This window comes from Gopherus evgoodei, chromosome 12 (assembly GCF_007399415.2).
Source record: "Gopherus evgoodei ecotype Sinaloan lineage chromosome 12, rGopEvg1_v1.p, whole genome shotgun sequence".
Classification (NCBI taxonomy): domain Eukaryota; kingdom Metazoa; phylum Chordata; order Testudines; family Testudinidae; genus Gopherus; species Gopherus evgoodei.
Window position 1 is genome coordinate 39,535,107 of NC_044333.1, and position 20,408 is coordinate 39,555,514.

General features: G+C 53.8%; 1 protein-coding gene across 5 annotated transcripts in view; it reads right to left on the minus strand.

Moving 5' to 3' along the window:
• The window catches only part of RNF166 (ring finger protein 166), a 40,641-nt gene extending 20,332 nt beyond the window's left edge, over positions 1-20,309 (minus strand). For 3 of the 5 annotated variants that reach the window (XR_004002883.1, XR_004002882.1, XM_030582304.1), the window contains exons 1-5: positions 20,116-20,309; positions 5,582-5,738; positions 2,810-2,922; positions 2,011-2,125; positions 963-1,070 (exon numbers count right to left, since the gene is read on the minus strand). Coding sequence is in view for 3 of the 5 variants with exons in the window: in XM_030582304.1 (XP_030438164.1) it covers positions 963-1,070; positions 2,011-2,125; positions 2,810-2,922; positions 5,582-5,738; positions 20,116-20,309 (687 nt within the window). In the remaining 2 variants the exon portion in view is untranslated. The other 2 variants (XM_030582305.1, XM_030582306.1) reach the window with 2 other exon arrangements.
• Between the last annotated feature and the right edge of the window lie 99 nt (positions 20,310-20,408).

Sequence of the window (20,408 nt, forward strand, 5' to 3'; positions counted from 1 at the left end):
CTCACTTCTCTCAAGTCCCCAGTGCAGACTGCGGAGGGAGCTTGTGCTGTGTGCCAAAGGGCAGTGTGGAGCCTGCCAAATGCAACCCAACTCCTGAATTAGTGGCTTTACCTCTCTCAAAAACCTTGTTCGTTAAAAATGCACCAGGCTCAGGTGAGATTCAGCCTGCACGTAGAGGCTGGTATGAACTTGACAGCACATTTGGCTGGAACTTCGTAGTCCCAGCAGGTTTTCAGTGACACTTTTCTTGCTCATTTTCCAGTGTGTTTAAAAGGGACACATGAGCTGATAAACTTAAATACTCTTCCTCTCCCAACTCCACTGCCTGGCCTCATTGATCCCAACCTGGCGAAGTTCGTCACTCAGACGAAGCTCCCAGTGCCAGGAATCTGTTCCATTGCGTGCATCTCCAGGTCCCAGCTCCGTGGCCCCAGATCCCTCCCTAGGGCCTCAAGGCGCTATTGCAATAATATAATAATAAAGCAACATCCAGCAGACTCCCGCAAGTGCAGGCCACAAGAACAAAGCTCAGTCTCCAGACAGGACCCCTCCCCCAACCCTCCTGTACTCATGTATTCTGCTAGGGGAACTTCCTACAGTTCAACATAGTTTCTTGCCACAGCCTATTGGAGAGTCTTGCTTCACCATTCCAACATGCTGTTTTGTCTCAGTATAGATGTGATTCTATCTAAAAGGCAGAAGTTATTTCAAGGCCACTTAGCTGGTTGACACAGATACCTGCAATACAGAAGAAAACGTTTCCCCTTCCGTTCCCCCACTAAAAGATGCCAGTAACTGACAGCTCAGCATGAAAACTGTGCAATAATTGCACACAAAAGTGGCGTTCTCATATGGGCCAGCCACATGTGAAGCCAACGCCAGCTGCTTAAGGGCTGGAACGTGGTCAGCGGGAACAGCCAGGGCCCTAAGCGACTTGAACTTTGATTTCAGGCAGTACCCACCACAAAGGTGTCATAGGAGAACTTGTGCCTGTGTAGGAGATGCTGCAGGAAGTTGGCGCTCTTGTAGCTGGGGTCCCCCCAGGGCATCGCTGAACAGATGGGGCACACCTAGAACATACAGGGGAGGAAAGGGAAGTCATGAGACCAGCAATGTGGTGCAGTTCTTGGAACCCTGCCTGCCGCCCACAGCCTTAAAACTAGCAGGACTAGATTTCCTTTTGAATTTCTATCAGTCAGAGGCAATTTCTGCAAACACCCTCTCCAAGGGAGGCTGTACATCTACACAAGCTGGAGAGCTAGGCACGTCAATCAGCGCTGGAAGCCTGCAGACTCGTTGGGCAGATTTTCGAGACTGCCTAGACATTATGCAAACTCGCATGTGCCCCTGTGGGAAATGTGTAACTGTGGGAATTGTGCATGAAAGTGACAAGAGTGTTGAGAACCCTTGGGGATGCTCTAGTGGGTTAAAGAGGTGTTTGCAATCTAGAGATGGTCCCTTTTAGCACCGATGAGTGTTGAGCGCAATAGGCTCAGGACCAGAATCGGACACAGGAAATACGATCAATCAAGTGCAGAGGGTTCCCTGCCAAAAAGCTGTGATCCCTCTGGGAGCTTAAAGGCACGCTGCATTTAGGGACACAGAAGCAGCTCCGGTCTCAGAAGCACAAGAGGCCCTTAAAAGTCACAGCCTATTACAGTGGAAAGTGAGTGGCAAAGCAAAACCATTAGAGTTAGGGAGACAGCACTGAAATCTAGGCTTAACCCAGTTCTTGCTCTGCAATGCACCTCGAGCAAAGCTAATAGATACAGCTCCGTGTCTGCCTGTCAAAGAGATTTAACAAAGATTAAATGAGCTAGAAATGCGGATAGTACTTTATGCCCAGAAGCAGATGTGTGCGCCTGTTGACTTTGAACAGGGGATTGATTAAAATACGCAGACTTCCAATTCACTGGAGGTTACCCTGCTCCTGTTCTCTGCCCAGTAAGACGTTTACGAGCAAAGAGCCAGACATGGAAATTCTCGCCCGTCTGCCTGAGGAAACCTCACCACTTTGTTGGGGTCATTGCGGTGGTTCTCCATGCAGTGCTTGACCAGCTCCTGCTGGTCCAGGTTCCGGGCTCCACAATAAGGACAGACAAAAGTGGAACGGTTTGGAATATTGCTAAAAAGAAACAGCAGTCAAGAATTCAACATAACAGAGACCGACAGGGAAGAGGACAGGTTAAAACTGAACAGGCTTCACAGAGACAAGCCGACCCCAGCGGACTCCAAAGGATCTGATACACCATGAGTCACTCCCTCACACGAGCACCAAATACCACCTTAGACTGAAGGCAAAGATTGGATCACATGCTGATGCACCTCCAGTGGAATTACTCCATATCTGCATCACAGTCAGTGAGAGCAGAATCAAGTTCAAAGCGTTTTTGAAGTCTAGCTTACCTACTTTACCAGCCACACAGTTTACTTTCTGCACCTCTCCCAGCTGGCAAAACAACAGATTAGTCAATTTCCCTTTTGTTTTCAGGCAGTTTCTAGTCTACTCCCCCAGTTTCTCAGGCACTAGAGCAAGGCCGCACAATGTTAGAGCTTCAAATGGTGCAGGGGAGTCTTATTTGTTTAAGAAAAAGCTTTTCCACTGGATTTCTTTTTTTTTAAATCATGTAGACATTTGTGTCGGGTCAGGTTTTGGAAAAGCCTACTTAGAAATCCCTCTAAAATTCAAGGCCAAATTTGACCTAACAAATTCTGGTTCATCTTGTGGCACTGTTTAAATAGTAACTTGTTACAGAAAACAAACTGGGAGGATTCCCCTGTGAAGTGGTTGAATTTGGTATTTTAATACCTGGGAATGGGCTGGGAAGTTGGGACCACCGGAGCGAACTTTGGGCAGTTGGCCATCTGCTCTTGAACCTTAGTGCAGGATGAAACGTGGGATCTCATCTTCGCTAGGGTCACCTAGAAAGACAAACAGAGGGAGAAAAAAGAAACTGATTATTGGACAGCCAGGACAATCTTTGAGAACCCCAAGGAGCAAGGGATGCATTTCTCCAGAAAGAAGAAAACAAGGGAGACGCCACGCTCTCAAACAAACCAGTATGCTCAAGAAAGTAGCCTCCCCAAACGCTTTGACAGGCGCCAGAATACAGGAGACAACTAGGATTATTGCACATCAATCTGCACCAATGTGGAATTGCTGGGCCAAAGCGTGTCTCGTTACAGTCAACTAAAACAATCAGCCAACCAGCTCCAGTGAGGAGATGCAGGATTTTGGAGGAACGGGGTGGGTTAGTCTAGCTGATCCCAGAGACGGTTAAGAAAGCCCATTTCCTTTCCATAAGACCAAAGCAAGTCATGGCAGAGCTCCTGCTCTTCAAGGCAACCCAAACTTTACAGTCAAGTTCTCAACAAGGAACACAAATGCCAGGCTCAAAGGTACACAAGGAGTTATGGAGTTATTCACTTGACAGCATGTGAGGCGTTGGAGCAGCAAAGGGAAAGGGTCTCAGTCTTCAAGGTGACAGATGTCCACATCACAAAGCCACCACAAATGAACAACTTTACTGCCAGTCTCAGAGGCATGATGGCAGGACAATGCCCTAGTTAGACCTACTCTCTGCAGTTCTCTCAGGTTGTCAATCCAGCTTCTTTCACCAGCTCTAAAGGGAAGAGCATCCCACTCTGTAAGGCTGCTAATAAACAGGAGAGATGAAACACCAGCTGCACCACTTGGGGTTTGTCCCACTGTTCTTATGTTGTCCCAAGTCTCTCTGGAAGGCTCTGCTATTTTAATAATGGCACCAGTCTACTGCCAAAGGGCGTTAGGACAAAGATGTTTCATCTGAGCACAGCACCACCTCACGGTAGGCAGCAAAGCTGGTATAGCTCAGATATCTCACAGCCCTTCCTGCAGGGGCCCTGAGGGTTCATAAGCACCAACAGTGCAGGATTTCACAAGGGCCATGTACCTAAGGTCTCAAGGTGAACAGCACTGTGTGTGAAACTCAGCCAGCCAACCAGGAGATCCCCTGGGTGTAACCACCAGCTGGAGCTTTACCAAGCATTGTAGCAAGTATTTTGGGTTCCAGAATTTGATTTGCTTCGTGAGGAGTGTTCGCTGGAGTCTAAACATCTATGTTAAATTCAGTGGCAAAAAACTATGGTAACACAGAGTTAAGGTTACTTGGTGGTATGTCCCCTTGCAGAACACTGAATTGAGCAAAACTCAAATTTAGAAAAGCAGGAAATCCACAGTTAAGGAGCCCATGCAATCTTAACTCTGCCATCTTTCAGCAGTGGCCCAATACACACACTGACTCCATTACTCAGCCAATCCAGAGTTACTGAAATGCACAAGCTCTTCACCTACTTCTACAACTTATTCGCTCTCACCCACAGGATTCCATCTAACACAGGGGTTCTCAAACTGGGGATCGGGACCACTCGGGGGTCACAAGGTTATTACATGGGGGGTCACAAGCTGTCAGCCTCCACCCCAAGCCCCGCTTTGCCTCCAGCATTTATAATGGTGTTAAATATATTAAAAAGCATTTTGAATTTATCAGGGGGTTGCACTCAGAGGCTTGCTATGTGAAAGGGGTCACCAGTACAAAAGTTTGAGAACCACTGATCGAACACCATTAAAGGACAAAAAGGAAACATTTGGGTCATTAGCCACACCCTGCACTCTCCTGAGGTACAGCAAACTTCAAAGGAATCCATCTAAGCATGGTCATTTTAGAGGACTTAGGAAGTTACACCTTTAAACAGAAGTCTTAACACAACCTTAACTACAGCAGCGCAACCTTGCCACTATAATATGCCCTGGTGCTGAGGAATTAATGCTCCCGCGGTATGTCTGCATCACTGTTCAGTGAGCAGTGAACTCCTTAACAAGAACTAGGCATGGAGCTGTGCTGATTCCAAACACAGGAGTGGGGGAAGATGATTGTTACGGGGAAAGGATGAATTTTAGTAGAAACCTGAAGATATTTATCTCCTAGGAAAGGTTAAGCAACAGAGGGAGAAAATAAGGGCCTAGGTTTCCTTTTTAAAAGATGCACCCCTTAATAAAATATTGACTTTGGCCTGCAAGACAGCATTGCTAATACTTCATAAACATTTCCAATTTAAGCCTCAGCACCTCTGATGTAGGAAGCATTATCCTCATTGTCCAGATGGGAAACTGAGGCAGAGAGAGGGTAAGTGATTAACTCAAGGAGACACCGTGACTCTGTAACAGAGCTAGGAACAGAACACAGCTCTCTTGACTTCCACTCTGACTTTGAGTACAAGGCCGCCCTTCCTGCTATTTGATCGCCTCCCCGATTGGAGCAAAAGTCAGGTTTTCTTATAGCGGTGGGGCACCCGTTGTTTTGCTGCCCCGAGGTTCCAAGCCACATGCCTGGTAGTGGAGCATCCCACTTGCCTCCCATCCACAATCTTTGGAAGTAACCCCTGAAACAGATACTGTGCTCAGACATAAACCAACACTCATCTGGGCATGGACAAAACCTTGACTAGTACAATGGGCCACATGGGGTGTCACCCACACCTGTCCTGCCCCCACAATATCAGGTATGGGGCAGTCACAACTGGACCCGCTCAGAGGGATTACCTTCTTACTGCACCCTCTGCAGGGAGCCTTGTAGGAGGACAACTGCTTCTCCACATTGGAGGCCTTCTCCACCTTTTTGGGGTCAAAGGGCATGCGGCAGAGCGGGCAAAGAGGAGATGGCACTTGGAGACATGGTTGCAAACATTCCCCGCAAAATCTGGAGGAGAAACAAAACCATTAAGTTGCTCAGAGGAGAACCACTATTTATCACAGCCCAGGGGAGGAGAGGAAAGGGCCACGTGGCATTTTGGTTCCCCTGCACATGCCCTCTGACACACCTACTCATAGGAAGTCCTGCTTACTGCCTCCTTAGGGGTGCAGGAATTGATCCCACACAGATCAATGAAACTGGATTTTCCTCAGACTTTAGGAAGCTGGTAGGAGATTTTTGGTAGCCACCAAAGATCTAGTAACATCTATGAGACCTTGGGGCATGGAAACGGTTCCTCCGAGTAGATCCAGCAGGCTGAACTACCTCATTACACATCAATGCGCTACTAATACACAGCAATCAGCAACTCCTGACTCCTGTTTCAAAAGCAACACACTGTGCATCTGAGTTACAGGCCTCATTCAGCCACCCCACTCTGCTTTATGGGGCCATGTGGGGGGCTCATAGGCCACCTGGAGCCAAGACTTGAGACGTCCACCTACTTGTTCCTTCTGGTCACTACTCTCCTGCTGTAGTTTGCCACCTCCCGCCTGCAAAATCTAGACACTTCCTTGAATTTCCCAAACTAGTCACACAGGACTACTGAACCTACTGGCCAATTTGCCTTCTCTGGCAGCTTCTCCCTACCATCTGAAAACGGATGCTTTATACATGCAGAGACTTCTACAAGTACCTCCAGAGACAGAGCTACCAGAGCACCCAGCCAGGTTGCAATGGCCAAGGGTCCAAAGAGAAGGATCTGGATGTGTCCAGAACAGATGGCCAGGGGGCGGGGCTTCTAAGTGAGGGACTTGCACAGAGCTGAACATGCCCATTGCATGCATGACCGCAACAGACCAAACACGCTCAGGTTGTTTCCCCCACAGGAAGGCAGGCTTGCTCCCCAGGAGCCAGTGAGCACATGTCAGGCTGCAGCCAAAGTAGCATCTGCAGGGGCTGACCCGATGTGGTTAAGAGGTTCAGGCTGTGCAAAAAGATCTGGCTTTGCCTCACCACTCCCCACTCCTCCCCCCCGTGGCCTCTCACAGAAGGGTATCTTATGCTAGAATTAACAAGGTTTCAGATCATGTGCCGAGAGCTAGCGATGCTGTCTGGGGCAAAGTCAGCCCCTCTGGATCCTTGGTTCCCAAGCCTGCAGGAATTAGGAGCGAGATCGTCAATGGACTTGGCCTTTGGGGAAAGGAACACCCTTCTACCGTCTGGTCCTTCATTAAGGAAAACAAGTGAGTCAGGTTGGTTTGTTCCAGGCTGTTTCTGCACAGCTGAGCTGACATATTGCGGTGATGGGGGCCACAGAGGAACACAGACAGAGGTGTTCACCTAACCAGACAGCAGAAGCCATGCAAGTGACATACTTGCCACACTACTCCTTTAAACCAACACAGAGTACCTGGATGCTAACAAAGGCCAGAGTTAGGTCTGCTTCTGCTCATAGCACCATCCATCCAGGAATTCACCTGTGCCCCACGGTTACACTTGCAAGTCCAAGTGAGGACCTACCAACGTGACTGTCTTTCCATAGTAGCTGGAGGGTTAAATCTCCACACACCAATTCAGAACTATCCAGACTTCAATTGCTGGAGAGAAGTGACCACTCTCTGGGGCTGAGCAGCACTATTAGAACCTACTGCAGCCAGCCTGGGCCATGTCAAAGGGACGTTGGGAATACCCCAACGACACTTCTTCAGTTAGAGTGAATGACAGGTTCACCACCTTTAACGTCAGGCCTGTCAGTAGACATGTAGTGAGGAGCGTTCGAGGAGTATGTGCCAGAAAGCAGACAGGAGCCTGTTGCCCTTGGCAGACTCCATGCTGCACTACACAGCATCACACGAATAGGATCTAATTGATCTCCATGTGTACCCATGCACAAAATACGAGCTGGCAAAGAGTGCTCTGCTCTGAACCACAGACAAAGGGCAGGAAGCATTAGAGCAGTGATCCGGAGACCCACAGCGAAGCGGCAACACCAGGTAATGTGCTTTCGCTGCAGATGGTCACGCAATGATTTTCAAAAACAAGCCATTTAGGACTTCACGGGAAAAGACGGTTACTCGCCTTTGTAACTGTTGTTCTTCGAGATGTGTTGCTCACATCCATTCCAGTTAGGTGTACGCGCCGCGCGTGCACATTCGTCGGAAACTTTTTACCCTAGCAACTCCAGTGGGCCGGCAGGTCGCCCCCTAGAGTGGTGCCGCCATGGCACCTGATATATACCCCTGCCGGCCCACCCGCTCCTCAGTTCCTTCTTGCCGGCTACTCCGACAGTGGGGAAGGAGGGCGGGTGTGGAATGGATGTGAGCAACACATCTCGAAGAACAACAGTTACAAAGGTGAGTAACCGTCTTTTCTTCTTCGAGTAATTGCTCATATCCATTCCAGGTAGGTGAATCCTAAGCCATACCTAGGCGGTGGGGTCGGAGTGAGAAGTAGCGGCATGGAGCACTGCAGATCCGAAGGCCGCGTCCTCTCTGGACTGCTGGACCAGGGCGTAGTGGGAAGCAACGGTGTGGACCGATGACCAGGTCGCTGCCCGACAGATTTCCTGGATGGGCACACGGGCGAGGAAAGCCAGCGACGATGCCTGAGCCCTGGTAGAGTGCGCAGTCACACGGCCCGAAGGAACGTGAGCCAAGTCATAGCAGGTCCTAATACAGGACATTACCCATGAGGATAACCTCTGCAAGGAAATGGGAAGCCCCTTAATACGGTCCGCTACTGCCACGAAAAGCTGAGGGGATTTGCGGAACGGTTTGGTCCTCTCCACATAAAACGCGAGAGCCCGACGGACATCAAGCGAGTGGAGTTGTTGCTCCCTGCGTGAAGAATGAGGTTTCGGGAAAAAAACTGGGAGGAAGATCTCCTGGTTGATGTGAAAGGCTGAGACCACCTTGGGGAGAAAGGCAGGGTGCGGTCTCAGCTGCACCTTATCTTTATGGAAGACTGTATACAGGGGGGTCTACCGTGAGAGCCCGGAGTTCCGACACCCGTCTAGCTGAGGTAATAGCTACTAAAAAGGCAGTCTTCCAAGAAAGATAGAGCAGGGAGCAAGTAGCTAACGGCTCAAAGGGGGGCCCCATGAGCCGAGACAACACCAGGTTAAGATCCCAGGTAGGGGCAGGAGGTCGGACGTTAGGGTATAGACATTCCAGCCCCTTAAGGAATCTAGTCACCGTCGGGTGAGAGAAAACGGAGCGGCCATCCCCACCCGGGTGAAAGGTGGAGATAGCCGCCAAGTGGACCCGCAGGGACGATATCGCCAGGCCCTGTTGCTTAAGGGACCAAATATAGTCCAAAATATTGGCCACCGAAACTTCCATCGGGAGGAGACCCTTATCCACGCACCAACAGGAGAAACGCTTCCACTTGGCCGAGTACGTCGCTCTAGTGGAAGGCTTCCTGCTGCCCAAGAGTACCTCCCGTACCGGGGTGGAGCAGCGCAACTCAGAACTGGTCAGCCACGCAGGAGCCACGCTGCTAGGTGCAGCGACTGGAGGTCCGGGTGACAGAGAGTTCCGTGGTCCTGGGTGATCAGGTCCGGGTGAAGGGGCAGGGGAACTGGGTCGGCTATGGCCAGGTCCAGCAACATGGGGTACCAATGTTGCCTGGGCCACGTCGGGGCTACCATGATCACGCGGGCCCTGTCCCTGCGCACCTTCAGAAGGACCTTGTGGACCAGCGGGAACGGGGGGGAACGCGTAGAACAAGTGGGTCGTCCACGGAATAAGGAAGGCGTCCGCTATAGACCCGGGTTCCCGGCCCTGAAAGGAGCAGAACGCCTGGCATTTCCTGTTCCCCCTGGACGCGAAGAGGTCCACGCAGGAACAACCCCACCTCCGGAAAATCGAGAGGGCGATGTCTGGGCGGAGGGACCATTCGTGCGCGAGGAAGGATCTGCTCAGGCGGTCCGCCAGCGTGTTCCATACTCCGGGGAGGAAGGAAGCCGTGAGGTGAATGGAGTGGGCTATACAAAAGTCCCAGAGTCGTATCGCCTCGTGACATAGGGGAGAGGATCTGGTGCCACCCGGCTTGTTGATATAGTACATGGTCGTCGTGTTGTCGGTAAATACCGCGACACAACGACCCCGAAGCTGGTGACAGAACGTTTGACAAGCAAGGCGGACCGCTCTCAATTCCCGCATGTTGATATGTAGCTCTACCTCCTGTGGGGACCACAGGCCCTGTGTCCTCAGGGTTCCCAGGTGGGCCCCCCAGCCGAGATCTGAGGCATCCGTCGTTAGGGACACCGAGGGCTGGGGTGGGTGGAATGGGAGCCCCGCACACACGACGGACTGGTCTAGCCACCAACTGAGAGAATCCAACACCCCCTGGGGGATTGTGATCAGCATGTCTAGTGACTGCCTTGCCGGCCGGTAATGTGCGATGAGCCAAGACTGGAGGGGCCTCATGCGGAGCCGTGCATACCCGGTCACAAACGTGCAGGCCGCCATATGGCCTAACAGGGTTAGGCATGTCCGTATCAATGTCAGGGGGGCTGCCAGCAAGCGCTGAACGATCGCCGACAACGACTGGAACCTGGGCAACGGCAGAAGGGCCCTGGCCACGGTGGAGTCCAGGACGGCCCCAATGAACTCCACCCTCTGCGAGGGGAGCAGGGTGGACTTGTCCACGTTGATCATGAGGCCCAAGGTAGCAAACAGGCCGATGATCCTGCGGACGTGGCTGCGGACCTGCAGCTCCAACGTGCCCCGAATTAACCAATTGTCGAGGTAAGGGAACACGTGAATGCGACTGTGCCGAAGATGTGCCACAACGACAGCCATGCATTTTGTGAATACCCTCGGAGCCGTAGAAAGGCCAAATGGGAGGACCGCAAATTGGTAGTGATGGCGGTCGACCATGAACCGAAGGAAAAGCCTGTGGTGTGGCCATATGGCAATATGAAAATAAGCGTCCTGCATGTCGAGGGCGGCATACCAGTCTCCAGGATCCAGGGATGGGATAATGGTCCCCAGGGATACCATGCGGAACTTCAACTTTACTAGATATTTGTTGAGCTCTCGCAGGTCGAGGATAGGCCTGAGGCTTCCCTTGGCCTTGGGGATCAGAAAGTAGCGGGAATAAAACCCCTTGCCTCTCTTGTTCTCCGGAACCGCCTCTATAGCTCCTTTGTCGAGGAGCGTCTGTACCTCCTGTCGGAGGAATTGCTCGTGAGAGGGGTCCCTGAAGAGGGACGAGGGTGGGGGGGCGGGAGGGAGGAAAAGATACAAACTGCAGACGGTATCCTGTCTGCACCGTGCGTAAGACCCAGCGGTGGGATGTTATCCGGGACCACGCCTGGAGGAAAAACGAAAGGCGGTTGGAAAACGGGGGGGGAAGGATCCATGGGGGATACTGGTAATACGCCCTCGGGCGCACCTTCAAAACGAAGGTTTGGGTCCAGGTGGGGCTTTAGAGGAGCTTTGGTTTTGCCCCCCTTGATTGCCCGACGGCCTGCGCCTGCCATTTCTGCCGCGGCGCCTATTAAGGTCCTGCCGCTGGCGGAACTGGGGGTACGGCCGATGCTGCTGCTGCGGCCGGAAGGGTCTGCGTTGCGTCCCAGGTGTGTGCATCCCAAGGGAGCGCATAATGACCCGATTGTCCTTAAGACTTTTCAGTCTGGGGTCTGTCTTCTCCGAGAACAGGCCCTGGCCTTCGAACGGGAGGTCCTGGATGGTGTATTGGAGCTCCGGAGGAAGGCCAGAAACCTGAAGCCAGGAGATGCGGCGCATCGTCACCCCCGAGGCGAGGGTACGGGCAGCCGAGTCCGCAGCGTCCAAGGAGGCCTGCAACGAGGTTCGTGCAACCTTCTTGCCCTCGTCAAGAATCGCTGCAAATTCTTGACGCGTCTCCTGTGGCAGCAGCTCTTTGAACTTATCCGCTGCCACCCAAGAGTTAAAGGCGTAGCGGCTAAGAAGGGCTTGCTGATTGGAAACCCTGAGCTGCAGGGCCCCCGCCGAATAAACCTTGCGGCCGAGGAGGTCCATACGCCTGGCCTCCTTGGATTTGGGGCTTCCTGCCCATGACGCTCCCTCTCGTTCACCGACTGTACCACCAGGGAGCATGGTGTCGGGTGAATATGGAGGTACTCATAGCCCTTGGAGGGGGCCATGTACTTCCTTTCGACGCCCCGTGCAGTAGGGGGGATGGAGGCCGGCGATTGCCAGATAGTATTGGCGTTGGCCTGAATCGTCCGAATAAAGGGCAGGGCGACCCTGGTGGGAGCATCGGAGGAGAGGATGCTGACGACGGGGTCCTCGATCTCAGAGACCTCCTCAGCTTGCCGGCTCAAATTCTGTGCTACTCGCCTGAGGAGGTCCTGATGTGCCCTGAGATCTAGCGGAGGAGGGCTATTAGAGGAAGTGCCAGCCACCGCCTCATCGGGAGAAGACGATGAGGAGACCCCCGGCAAGAGAGTGTCCAGCGGGGGGTCCGCCTCAGCCCTCGCCTCTGGCTCAGGAGGGAGATCAGAGTCTTGTTGCTTTGACCCGTCCTCCCCGTCCGGGGAGGGAGGGGGGGCGAGACAACCATGCCTCCGGCGCCCTGTGCTCTGCCGTTGCAGGCCTAGGAGGAAGCTGTTGGGGGCCCTGGGCTTGCTGATACGCCCAGGGTGTCCAGAACCCCCACTGCTGCAGACCCTGGTCCTGTTGCGGAGGGTCTTGAAAAAGGGCCGCTTGTCTATCAGTGCCCAGCGCATATACACTGTCCGCCTGCGATGACACCGACGGTTGTCTGGAAGGCCATGGGGACTGTCTTGGACTCGGTGTCGGGATCGGGACCGGGACCGGCCGCTGACTCGGTGCCGGGATTGGGACCGGGACCTGCGACCAACGCGGTGTCGGGAGGTTGACCGGGACCTGCCACCAGCTCGGTGCCGGGAGGTCGACCGGGGCGCTGATCGACAGCGGGACTGGCTCCTAGAGTCCCTGTGCCGGTATCGGTGGCTGGAACCAGACCGTGACCGTCTGGAGGCCGATCGGTGCCGCGAGTACGACCGGTACCGCCGAGGGGAGCGGTGCTGGGACTGCGAGCGGCGGCGGGATCTTGAGCGACCATGGTGTCGGGACCTCGACAGCGAGCGTGAGTCCCGAGACGGCGCTCTCATCATAGGTTTGCCCCTGGACGCTACCCGCACCGGAGGTACCGGGGGTGGAGGCTGAGTTGACTCAGTCAGGGCAATGAGGTCCCGTGCCGAGGCGAAGGTCTCCGGCGTTGATGGGACCAATAGCTCAATCCCAGATCTTATGGGGGAGCTCGGCGGGACCGGACTCGACGGACCCTCCGGGCCCGGAGTCGACGGTGCTGGTAGCGCCGCGGCAGATGTCGGTGCCGGGCGCTCCACTCGAGTCTGCTTGGATGGAGTTGCAGACTTCGAGGGTCTTGCTTCTGCACCCGGTGCCGGGGAAGGTCGGTGCCGGGGAGTCTTTCCGGTGCCAGCGCGATCCGGTGCCGGTGTCGAGATGACGGCCTGCGAAGCTGCCGGGTCGAGTGCCGCTTCCATGAGGAGAGTCCTAAGTCTCTGGTCTCTCTCCTTCTTTGTTCTAGGCTTAAAAGCCTTACAAATGCGGCACTTGTCCGATCTGTGCGATTCCCCCAGGCACTTTAGACACACGTCGTGAGGGTCGCTGATCGGCATTGGCTTCTTACAGGCCGCACATTGCTTGAAGCCCGGCGAACCAGGCATGAGCCCGGTTCCGGGCGCCGGGAAGGGCTACGGCCCAAACCGGCTAACAAATATCTACAAATATTATTTACACTGTTAACTATATAATTAACTACACTTAACTACTAATTACAACTATCAACCGTAGAACAAGGAGAGCTAGGGACGTGGAGAACAGCTATGCCGCGCTCCACAGTTCCAACGACCGATACGGCGGTAAGAAGGAACTGAGGAGCGGGTGGGCCGGCAGGGGTATATATCAGGTGCCATGGCAGCGCCACTCTAGGGGGCGACCTGCCGGCCCACTGGAGTTGCTAGGGTAAAAAGTTTCCGACGAACGTGCACGCACGGCGCGCACACCTAACTGGAATGGATGTGAGCAATCACTCGAAGAAGTAGTAAGTAATAGGCCAGGACACATTGAGATTAGGCTGGGGATCACAAATCACAGAATACAGGGTTGGAAGGGACCTCAAGAGGTCATCTAGTCCAACCCCCTGCTCAAAGCAGGACCAATCTCCAGACAGATTTTTGCCCCAGATCCCTAAATGGCCCCTGAAGGATTGAACTCAACCTCTAGGTTTAGCAGTCCAATGCTCAAACCACTGAGCTATCCCTCACCCCCCAAGTCCTTATGCCTGCAGAGGCAGGGACCTCAAATCAAGTACCGGAGAGAAAATTCTAGGAAATAATATTTTCTACTGGAAACAGGCCTCTGGGCTATGGGTGAGACAAAAATGGCAAATGGCAAATCCCTCTTGGTAGCACATCAGCCTTACCACTGTGAACGGATTTGTCTGGAGCGGAGCAGCTAGTTGGCCGTACTGTTTTATCTGGAGCAAAAGGAAAACTATAGACATCTGTACAGATGAACTGGGATCCCTGTTGAAAATAAACTGGAAGCTATAGTTTGCAGGGCTTTGGAGCTGTGCTCCGGCTCCCTCCAGTTCCAGGCAAAAACCTGCAGCTCCACTGCTCCGGAGCTGCTCCGCTCTCCAGCTCTGGCCTCCGCTCCAAAGCCCTGATAGTTTGAGCCTGGAAAGTTTCCAGACAGCTATATTAAGAACCCCCTCCCTCCCTTGCTCATCCCAAACATGCTCAACAGCTCTGAAATAGACAAACAGAATCTGCAATTAATCCATAATTATTTAAGGTCAACATGCAATCAGTTCATTGTCTGCTCCCCAATAACACAGAGTGGAGTTTACCCAACACCGCCTTGTCGCCCACGACTAACTTTTGGAGTGGGGTTGGATGTTTCAGTTTAGACCTAGGTGGGAAATGTTTTTATTGGTCCCATGAATATTTGAAAGATGGAAATCTGACCGGCCCCCATCTCAAATTGGGACGAAAAGTCAAAATCTCAAACTTCTGCACTAAAACATGGATTTTTTTCCGTTTCAGATCAATCAGAACGTCTTGTTTCGACTTGACCTTTCTTCTCTACCCTGTCCTACATTAATGAGCTGAAATTTCAAAACAAAATGTCATTTTGAACCAGACAACCAGAATCTTTATTTTTGAAAATGTCAAAACAAAACGTGGCTCTGTCATATGCTCCCTGTGCAACTCCAAGCAAGTTGCTTCATCTCCTTGTTGCAGTTCCCTATTAGGAAATACCATGGGCCCCATTTTGCATTCTCCTACCCTTTGCCTGTCTTGTCTACTTAGCTAAGCTCTTCAGGGCAGGGACTGACTCACTGTGTGTTTACACAGCACACTAAGGCCTTGCCTCAGTTGGGGCCTGCAAGCACGATGGTAACACAAGCACATGACAATGCAGAGCACTGTGGTACGTGCCAGTTCCAACACTCACCTCATGCCACTTGGTTAGTTTCCTGCCACTGGCGTGACAGTCCTCAGCGACCCCCCTGCTTGGTGCAAAGATGGACTCTCTCACACATTAAAGGCAGCAGGTGTCCCCAAAAGCTGCACTTCCTGCCAGTCTCTCTGGATCAGTGGCATGAGGAGAGGGTGATAGATATATATGTACAAGCAGCTCCTGCTGGGAGGCAGAATTCACATGGTCACTACTCTGCTCCTGAACAAAAGCAGGGAGCCACCAGCGAACCTGCCTTCCACCCACACTCCTCTCCTCAGCAGCTTCCAGTGCAGCATATTGCACAGAGGGAAGGACCTCGGGATCCTCGTAAGGTCTGTTAGCACAGGCAGCTCGCCAAGAGTCCTGCCCATTAGACAGGCAGGGTGACGTAGCAAGTTAAGTAGTTTGGTCACCGACTCAAAGGCACTTTGGTCAAATAAACCCACAGCTTCTCCAAATCCCTCCCAATGCTGCCTTTGCCATCACTACCGACTACTCTCTTGGGCTCAGGTTCTAGCTCTCACAACGTTTTCCTAGTGAAGACAAGATCTAAAGCCTCATGTGCACATTGGTTACCTCTCCTTAACTCCTGCAATCTGCTCTCAGGTCTCCCTGCTTCCCCCTCCAGATGCTGCTAGCAACCTGCATCATGTCGCCAGCCACCTGTGCGAACTCTACCATTCCCCACAAAGTGTAAGCATAGGACCTTCAAAGCTCTGCTCGCCCACAGCCTCATCCCTGCCTACTCCCTCACAGGGACCCAGCCCTCACCCATCTCTTCCTTCCATTCTGACCCCAATGCCAGCTCCCTCCTCTTCACAGCAAAGCCGTCCAACACTGTCCCCTGCAAGATTTCTACCTGTAGCTGGTGCATACACCACTGTGTCTACAGGAGGGATAGGCACAGTGATAGACATGGCTGCCCTCCGCATCATGCTCAGTCATCACTGAGACAGTACTGCAGGCAGGCCAAAGCTGCCCCAGTGACCCAAAGAGGACCAGAACAAAAGGAGGCCTCCTGCGGGAGTCACCATTGCAAGGCTAGGTACCAGAACAGCAAGCTCGTTGGGGCCGGCATTGTCTCCTGATCCGCTGGCACAGTGCTGACCCTGAAGCTCAAGCAATAGAAGGAATGCCACTGGGACAGAGAGAGACCTAAAACTGGACCAGCCAGCTTGGTCTGATGTAGGAGCATGCACTGCAGAGTCCCTCCACTCTGCTCTGTTGAGAAAGCCCCGTTCTGAACAGAGTCTTGGAATTGCTGATCCTGTCTGGCTCATCAACAGCAAAAGTGAGCAATGGCCGGAGGCTGAGGTCCACAGACCAACCCGGAACCTGCCAGGTTTGTCATTGGTCCAACAGAGAAGGGGCAATTTTAAACTGCAGTCTGTGATTTAGAGAAGCTGGACATTTTTCAGGCTCTGAAGGAAGTTCAAGAAGAACTTTGGGCCCCATCAGCCTGCTGAGGTGTCTTTTAACTGTTTACTTCCCCAAGGGAACATGGCTCAGAATTAAGCATTTGGAAATAGTTAAAGGTGCCTGTGTTCCCTGTTTGATTTAACAGTTTTTCACACACCACCACTATACAGAAAACTCACACCACAAGAGAGAAGACAGCAGGCCAGGCCCTGTCATTTGCAGTCCCCCAAACAGTTAGCCTCTCATCCACACTCAGGCGATGCTCAGTCTGAAAATACTGCCCCAGACAGCGCACTCCCTGGAACCGCAGGGCAAAGCTCATCAGCTGCAAGTTTTCCCACTGCTGGTGAACTCAAATCACCAAGCTACAGTTGTCTATCAGCAGGAGTGTATTTTACATGAACAGAACCACCTAGATGTCTGTCTGCTAAACTGCATGACCCCGTAACCAGAGGTTTGCACCCTATCTCCTCTCGCAGTCCTTCCTTTCCTGATGAATGTAATGTCCTTGATCATCAAGCGAGGGCTTGTCTACATGGGCAAGTTTTGGCCCCCAAACTGCCTTTTGGCGACAAAACAGCAAGAGCGTACACACTACAACTGGACTTTAGTTGCGAAAAACATCCACCCCACGAGACTTTTGTCCTTTCCCCTCCCTTTATTGTCAAGAAAGAGCCAGCACAGACACTGCTGACTGTTCTGTCCACAGAACTAGCTTCCGCCAGTATCCCACAATGCCTGCTCTGACTGCTCAGCTCAGTGTTTTGATCTCCTCCAGGCATGCGCCCCTCCTCTTTCAAAGCTGCGGGGAATGCTCCTGTTCTGCCCCGCACTAGGGACACACACTGCTGCTGCCTGGGGATGCCGGGGGATGGGGCCGGGGACAGTCTGCTGTGCTGCTTTGCCATTCCTCAGCACAGAGAGCTCACTGAGCTACTCACGATGCTGCTGTGGCAGCTGAGGGGGCTGTGAGAGAATCCCAAGATGCACAGTAATCAGCTCTTCCTTCCCACAACGTTGCACTGTGGGATACATACCCACGGTGCATTGCTCACCCTGTCGATAATGGCGTCTCCAACGTGGACATCATCTGCCAGAGGGAGCATGTGTGAACATCCTTAGGCGATTTTTGTTTTGTTGACTTTTGGGTGTCAACATAAGTTTTGTCAACAAAACTTGGTAGTGTAGACAGGCCCTGAGGCTCTCTCTCAACTTGTTTTGCCAAGAAGGGGCCTGTCCTTCATGGGGTTTCCTCAGGAGCCTCTGAGTAGATTCACAGATAACAATACAAGCACAGGGCACTACAAGGCTCCATAGTTTCTGCTAATGTCATCATTAGTAGACGTTCCTTTCACTCCAGCTGCTATTTTACTATGCAGTGCTCATTCTGCCCTCACACACCCTGCTGAAGAGCCCACCACTGGCGCACCTGGGAGGCAGCTCATGGACTACCCCCCACTCCCTAGCTTAGCTATTTACATTGAGGAGGTGATGAGGGGAGACTGAGGTAAAGTCCAAGATGGTGAAGGAGGCAGTAAGCTTTGCTGTTTCATTCAGCTTTGCCAGTATTGAAACTGGAGATCTCCAAGATATCCTGGAAACTACTTCCGGCTGTAACGAGAAGGAAAAATCAAGGGATGGTCTATGAAATGTTTCCTTCCAGGCGTCTTATAAACCTTGCTGCTCCTCCTGCGCCCTAGATCAAAACAAAACCGATGGAATATGACATTTGCTAGCACTGAACATAAGAGTCAGACTGGGTCAAACCAAAGGTCCATCTAGCCCAGTATCCTGCTTTCTGACAATGCCTTCAGAGGGAATGAACAGAACAGGGAAGCATCAAGTGACCCATCCCCTGTCACCTATTCCCAGCTTCTGGCAAACAGAGGCTAGGGACACTGCCCCTCAAGCTGCCTTCTGCCACTTCCCATCCCGTCTCTTTCATCTCCTGCCCAATCAGACTGTAAGCTTTTCAGGGCAGAATGCTTCCGCCAAGCCCTTTGCACGTTGTCGATACCACACAAGCACACCACCACTGTCAGTATAAAGAGTGTTTGCTCCAGAGTTAAAATGGATCAAAACAAGCAGTGCATGTTCTGACATTTACAATTACCTCACACTGTGAAATCTAGACCTAAGACACATGCATAGAGTAGTTTTAGGGAACTAGGTGCCGCAGCTGTTAGATGATCTGATACAACAACATAAGAATCTGCCAATCACGCAATGCCCAAACATACTCCAAACAAAGCTGAAAATTCAATCTTTCCATTCAAGACAAGCACCCCATCGCTCATGAGCCCCTTGGGCGAGTCAGGCATGGACAGGACATTCAATCCCAGGGAAAGAATCCACCGACTCCCCCTAGGCAGGGCTGAAAGCCAGGCAGGTTCCACAGTGCGGGCAGGGGTAGGTTGGGGAAGAGGCTCGAGGCCCCGCGTTGGGGACTGGGAGAAAGGTGATGAGGGGGTCCCCTGGGTGCCCCCAAGAAGGGGTGGGGGAGGGAGGTGACAGGGGGGTCCCATGGGTGCCCCGAGAAGGGGTGGGGGAGGGAGGTGACAGGGGGGTCCCAGGGGTGCCCCGAGAAGGGGTGGAGGGAGGTGACGGGGGTCCCAGGGGTGCCCCGAGAAGGGGTGGAGGGAGGATAGGTGACAGGTGTCCCATAGTGCCCCAAGAAGGGGTGGGGGAGGGAGGTGACGGGGGGATCCCGGGGTGCCCCGAGAAGGGGTGGGGGAGGGAGGTGACGGGGGGATCCCGGGGTGCCCCGAGAAGGGGTGGGGGAGGGGAAGAGAGGGGGGATCCCAGGGGTGCCCTGAGAAGGGGTGGGGAGGGGAAGAGAGGGTGGGATCCCAGGGGTGCCCCGAGAAGGGGTGGGGGATGGGAGATGAGAGGAGGAATCCCAGGGGTGCCCCGAGAAGGGGTGGGGGATGGGAGGTGAGAGGAGGAATCCCAGGGGTACCCCGAGAAGGGGTGGGGGAGGGAGGTGACGGGGGGGATCCCAGGGGTGCCCCGAGAAGGGGTGAGGGAGGGGAGATGAGGGGGGGATCCCAGGGGTGCCCGGAGAAGGGGTGGGGGAGGGGAGGTGACGGGGGGATCCCAGGGGTACCCCGAGAAGGGGTGGGGGAAGGGGACCCGAGAAGGGGTGCGGAGTTCTGGGCTCCGGGGGGGTTGCCCGCTCCCCCCGGCCCGGCCCCGGGGGGGGGTTCTGGGCTCCGGCCCCGGGGGGGGGGTTCTGGGCTCCGGCCCCGGGGGGGGGGTTCTGGGCTCCGGGGGGGTTGCCCGCTCCCCCCGGCCCGGCCCCGGGGGGGGGTTCTGGGCTCCGGCCCCGGGGGGGGGGGTTCTGGGCTCCGGCGGAGGGGTTCTGGGCTCCGGGGGGGTTGCCCGCTCCCCCCGGGGGTTCTGGGCTCCGGGGGGGTTGCCCGCTCCCCCCGGCCTGGCCCGGCCCCGCCCGCGCTCACGTGTGGCCGCAGCCCGCCACGCGCACCGCCCGGTGATACACCTCCAGGCAGATGGGGCAGCTGAACTGCGCCTCCAGCGCGTCCGGGGCGGGGCCGCCGGGCGGCTGCTCCCGCGGGGTCCCGCCCGGGCCCGGGGCCTGGGGCCGCTGCTGGGCCGCGGAGACCAACAGGCTCCGGAACATCGCGGCCGCCATGAGGGAGGGGCGGGAGCGCGGGCCCCGCGCATGCGCACGTCATCACGGCGCCGCGAGCCTCCACCTCATCACGGCGCGCTCGGCGCGGGGCGGTGACGC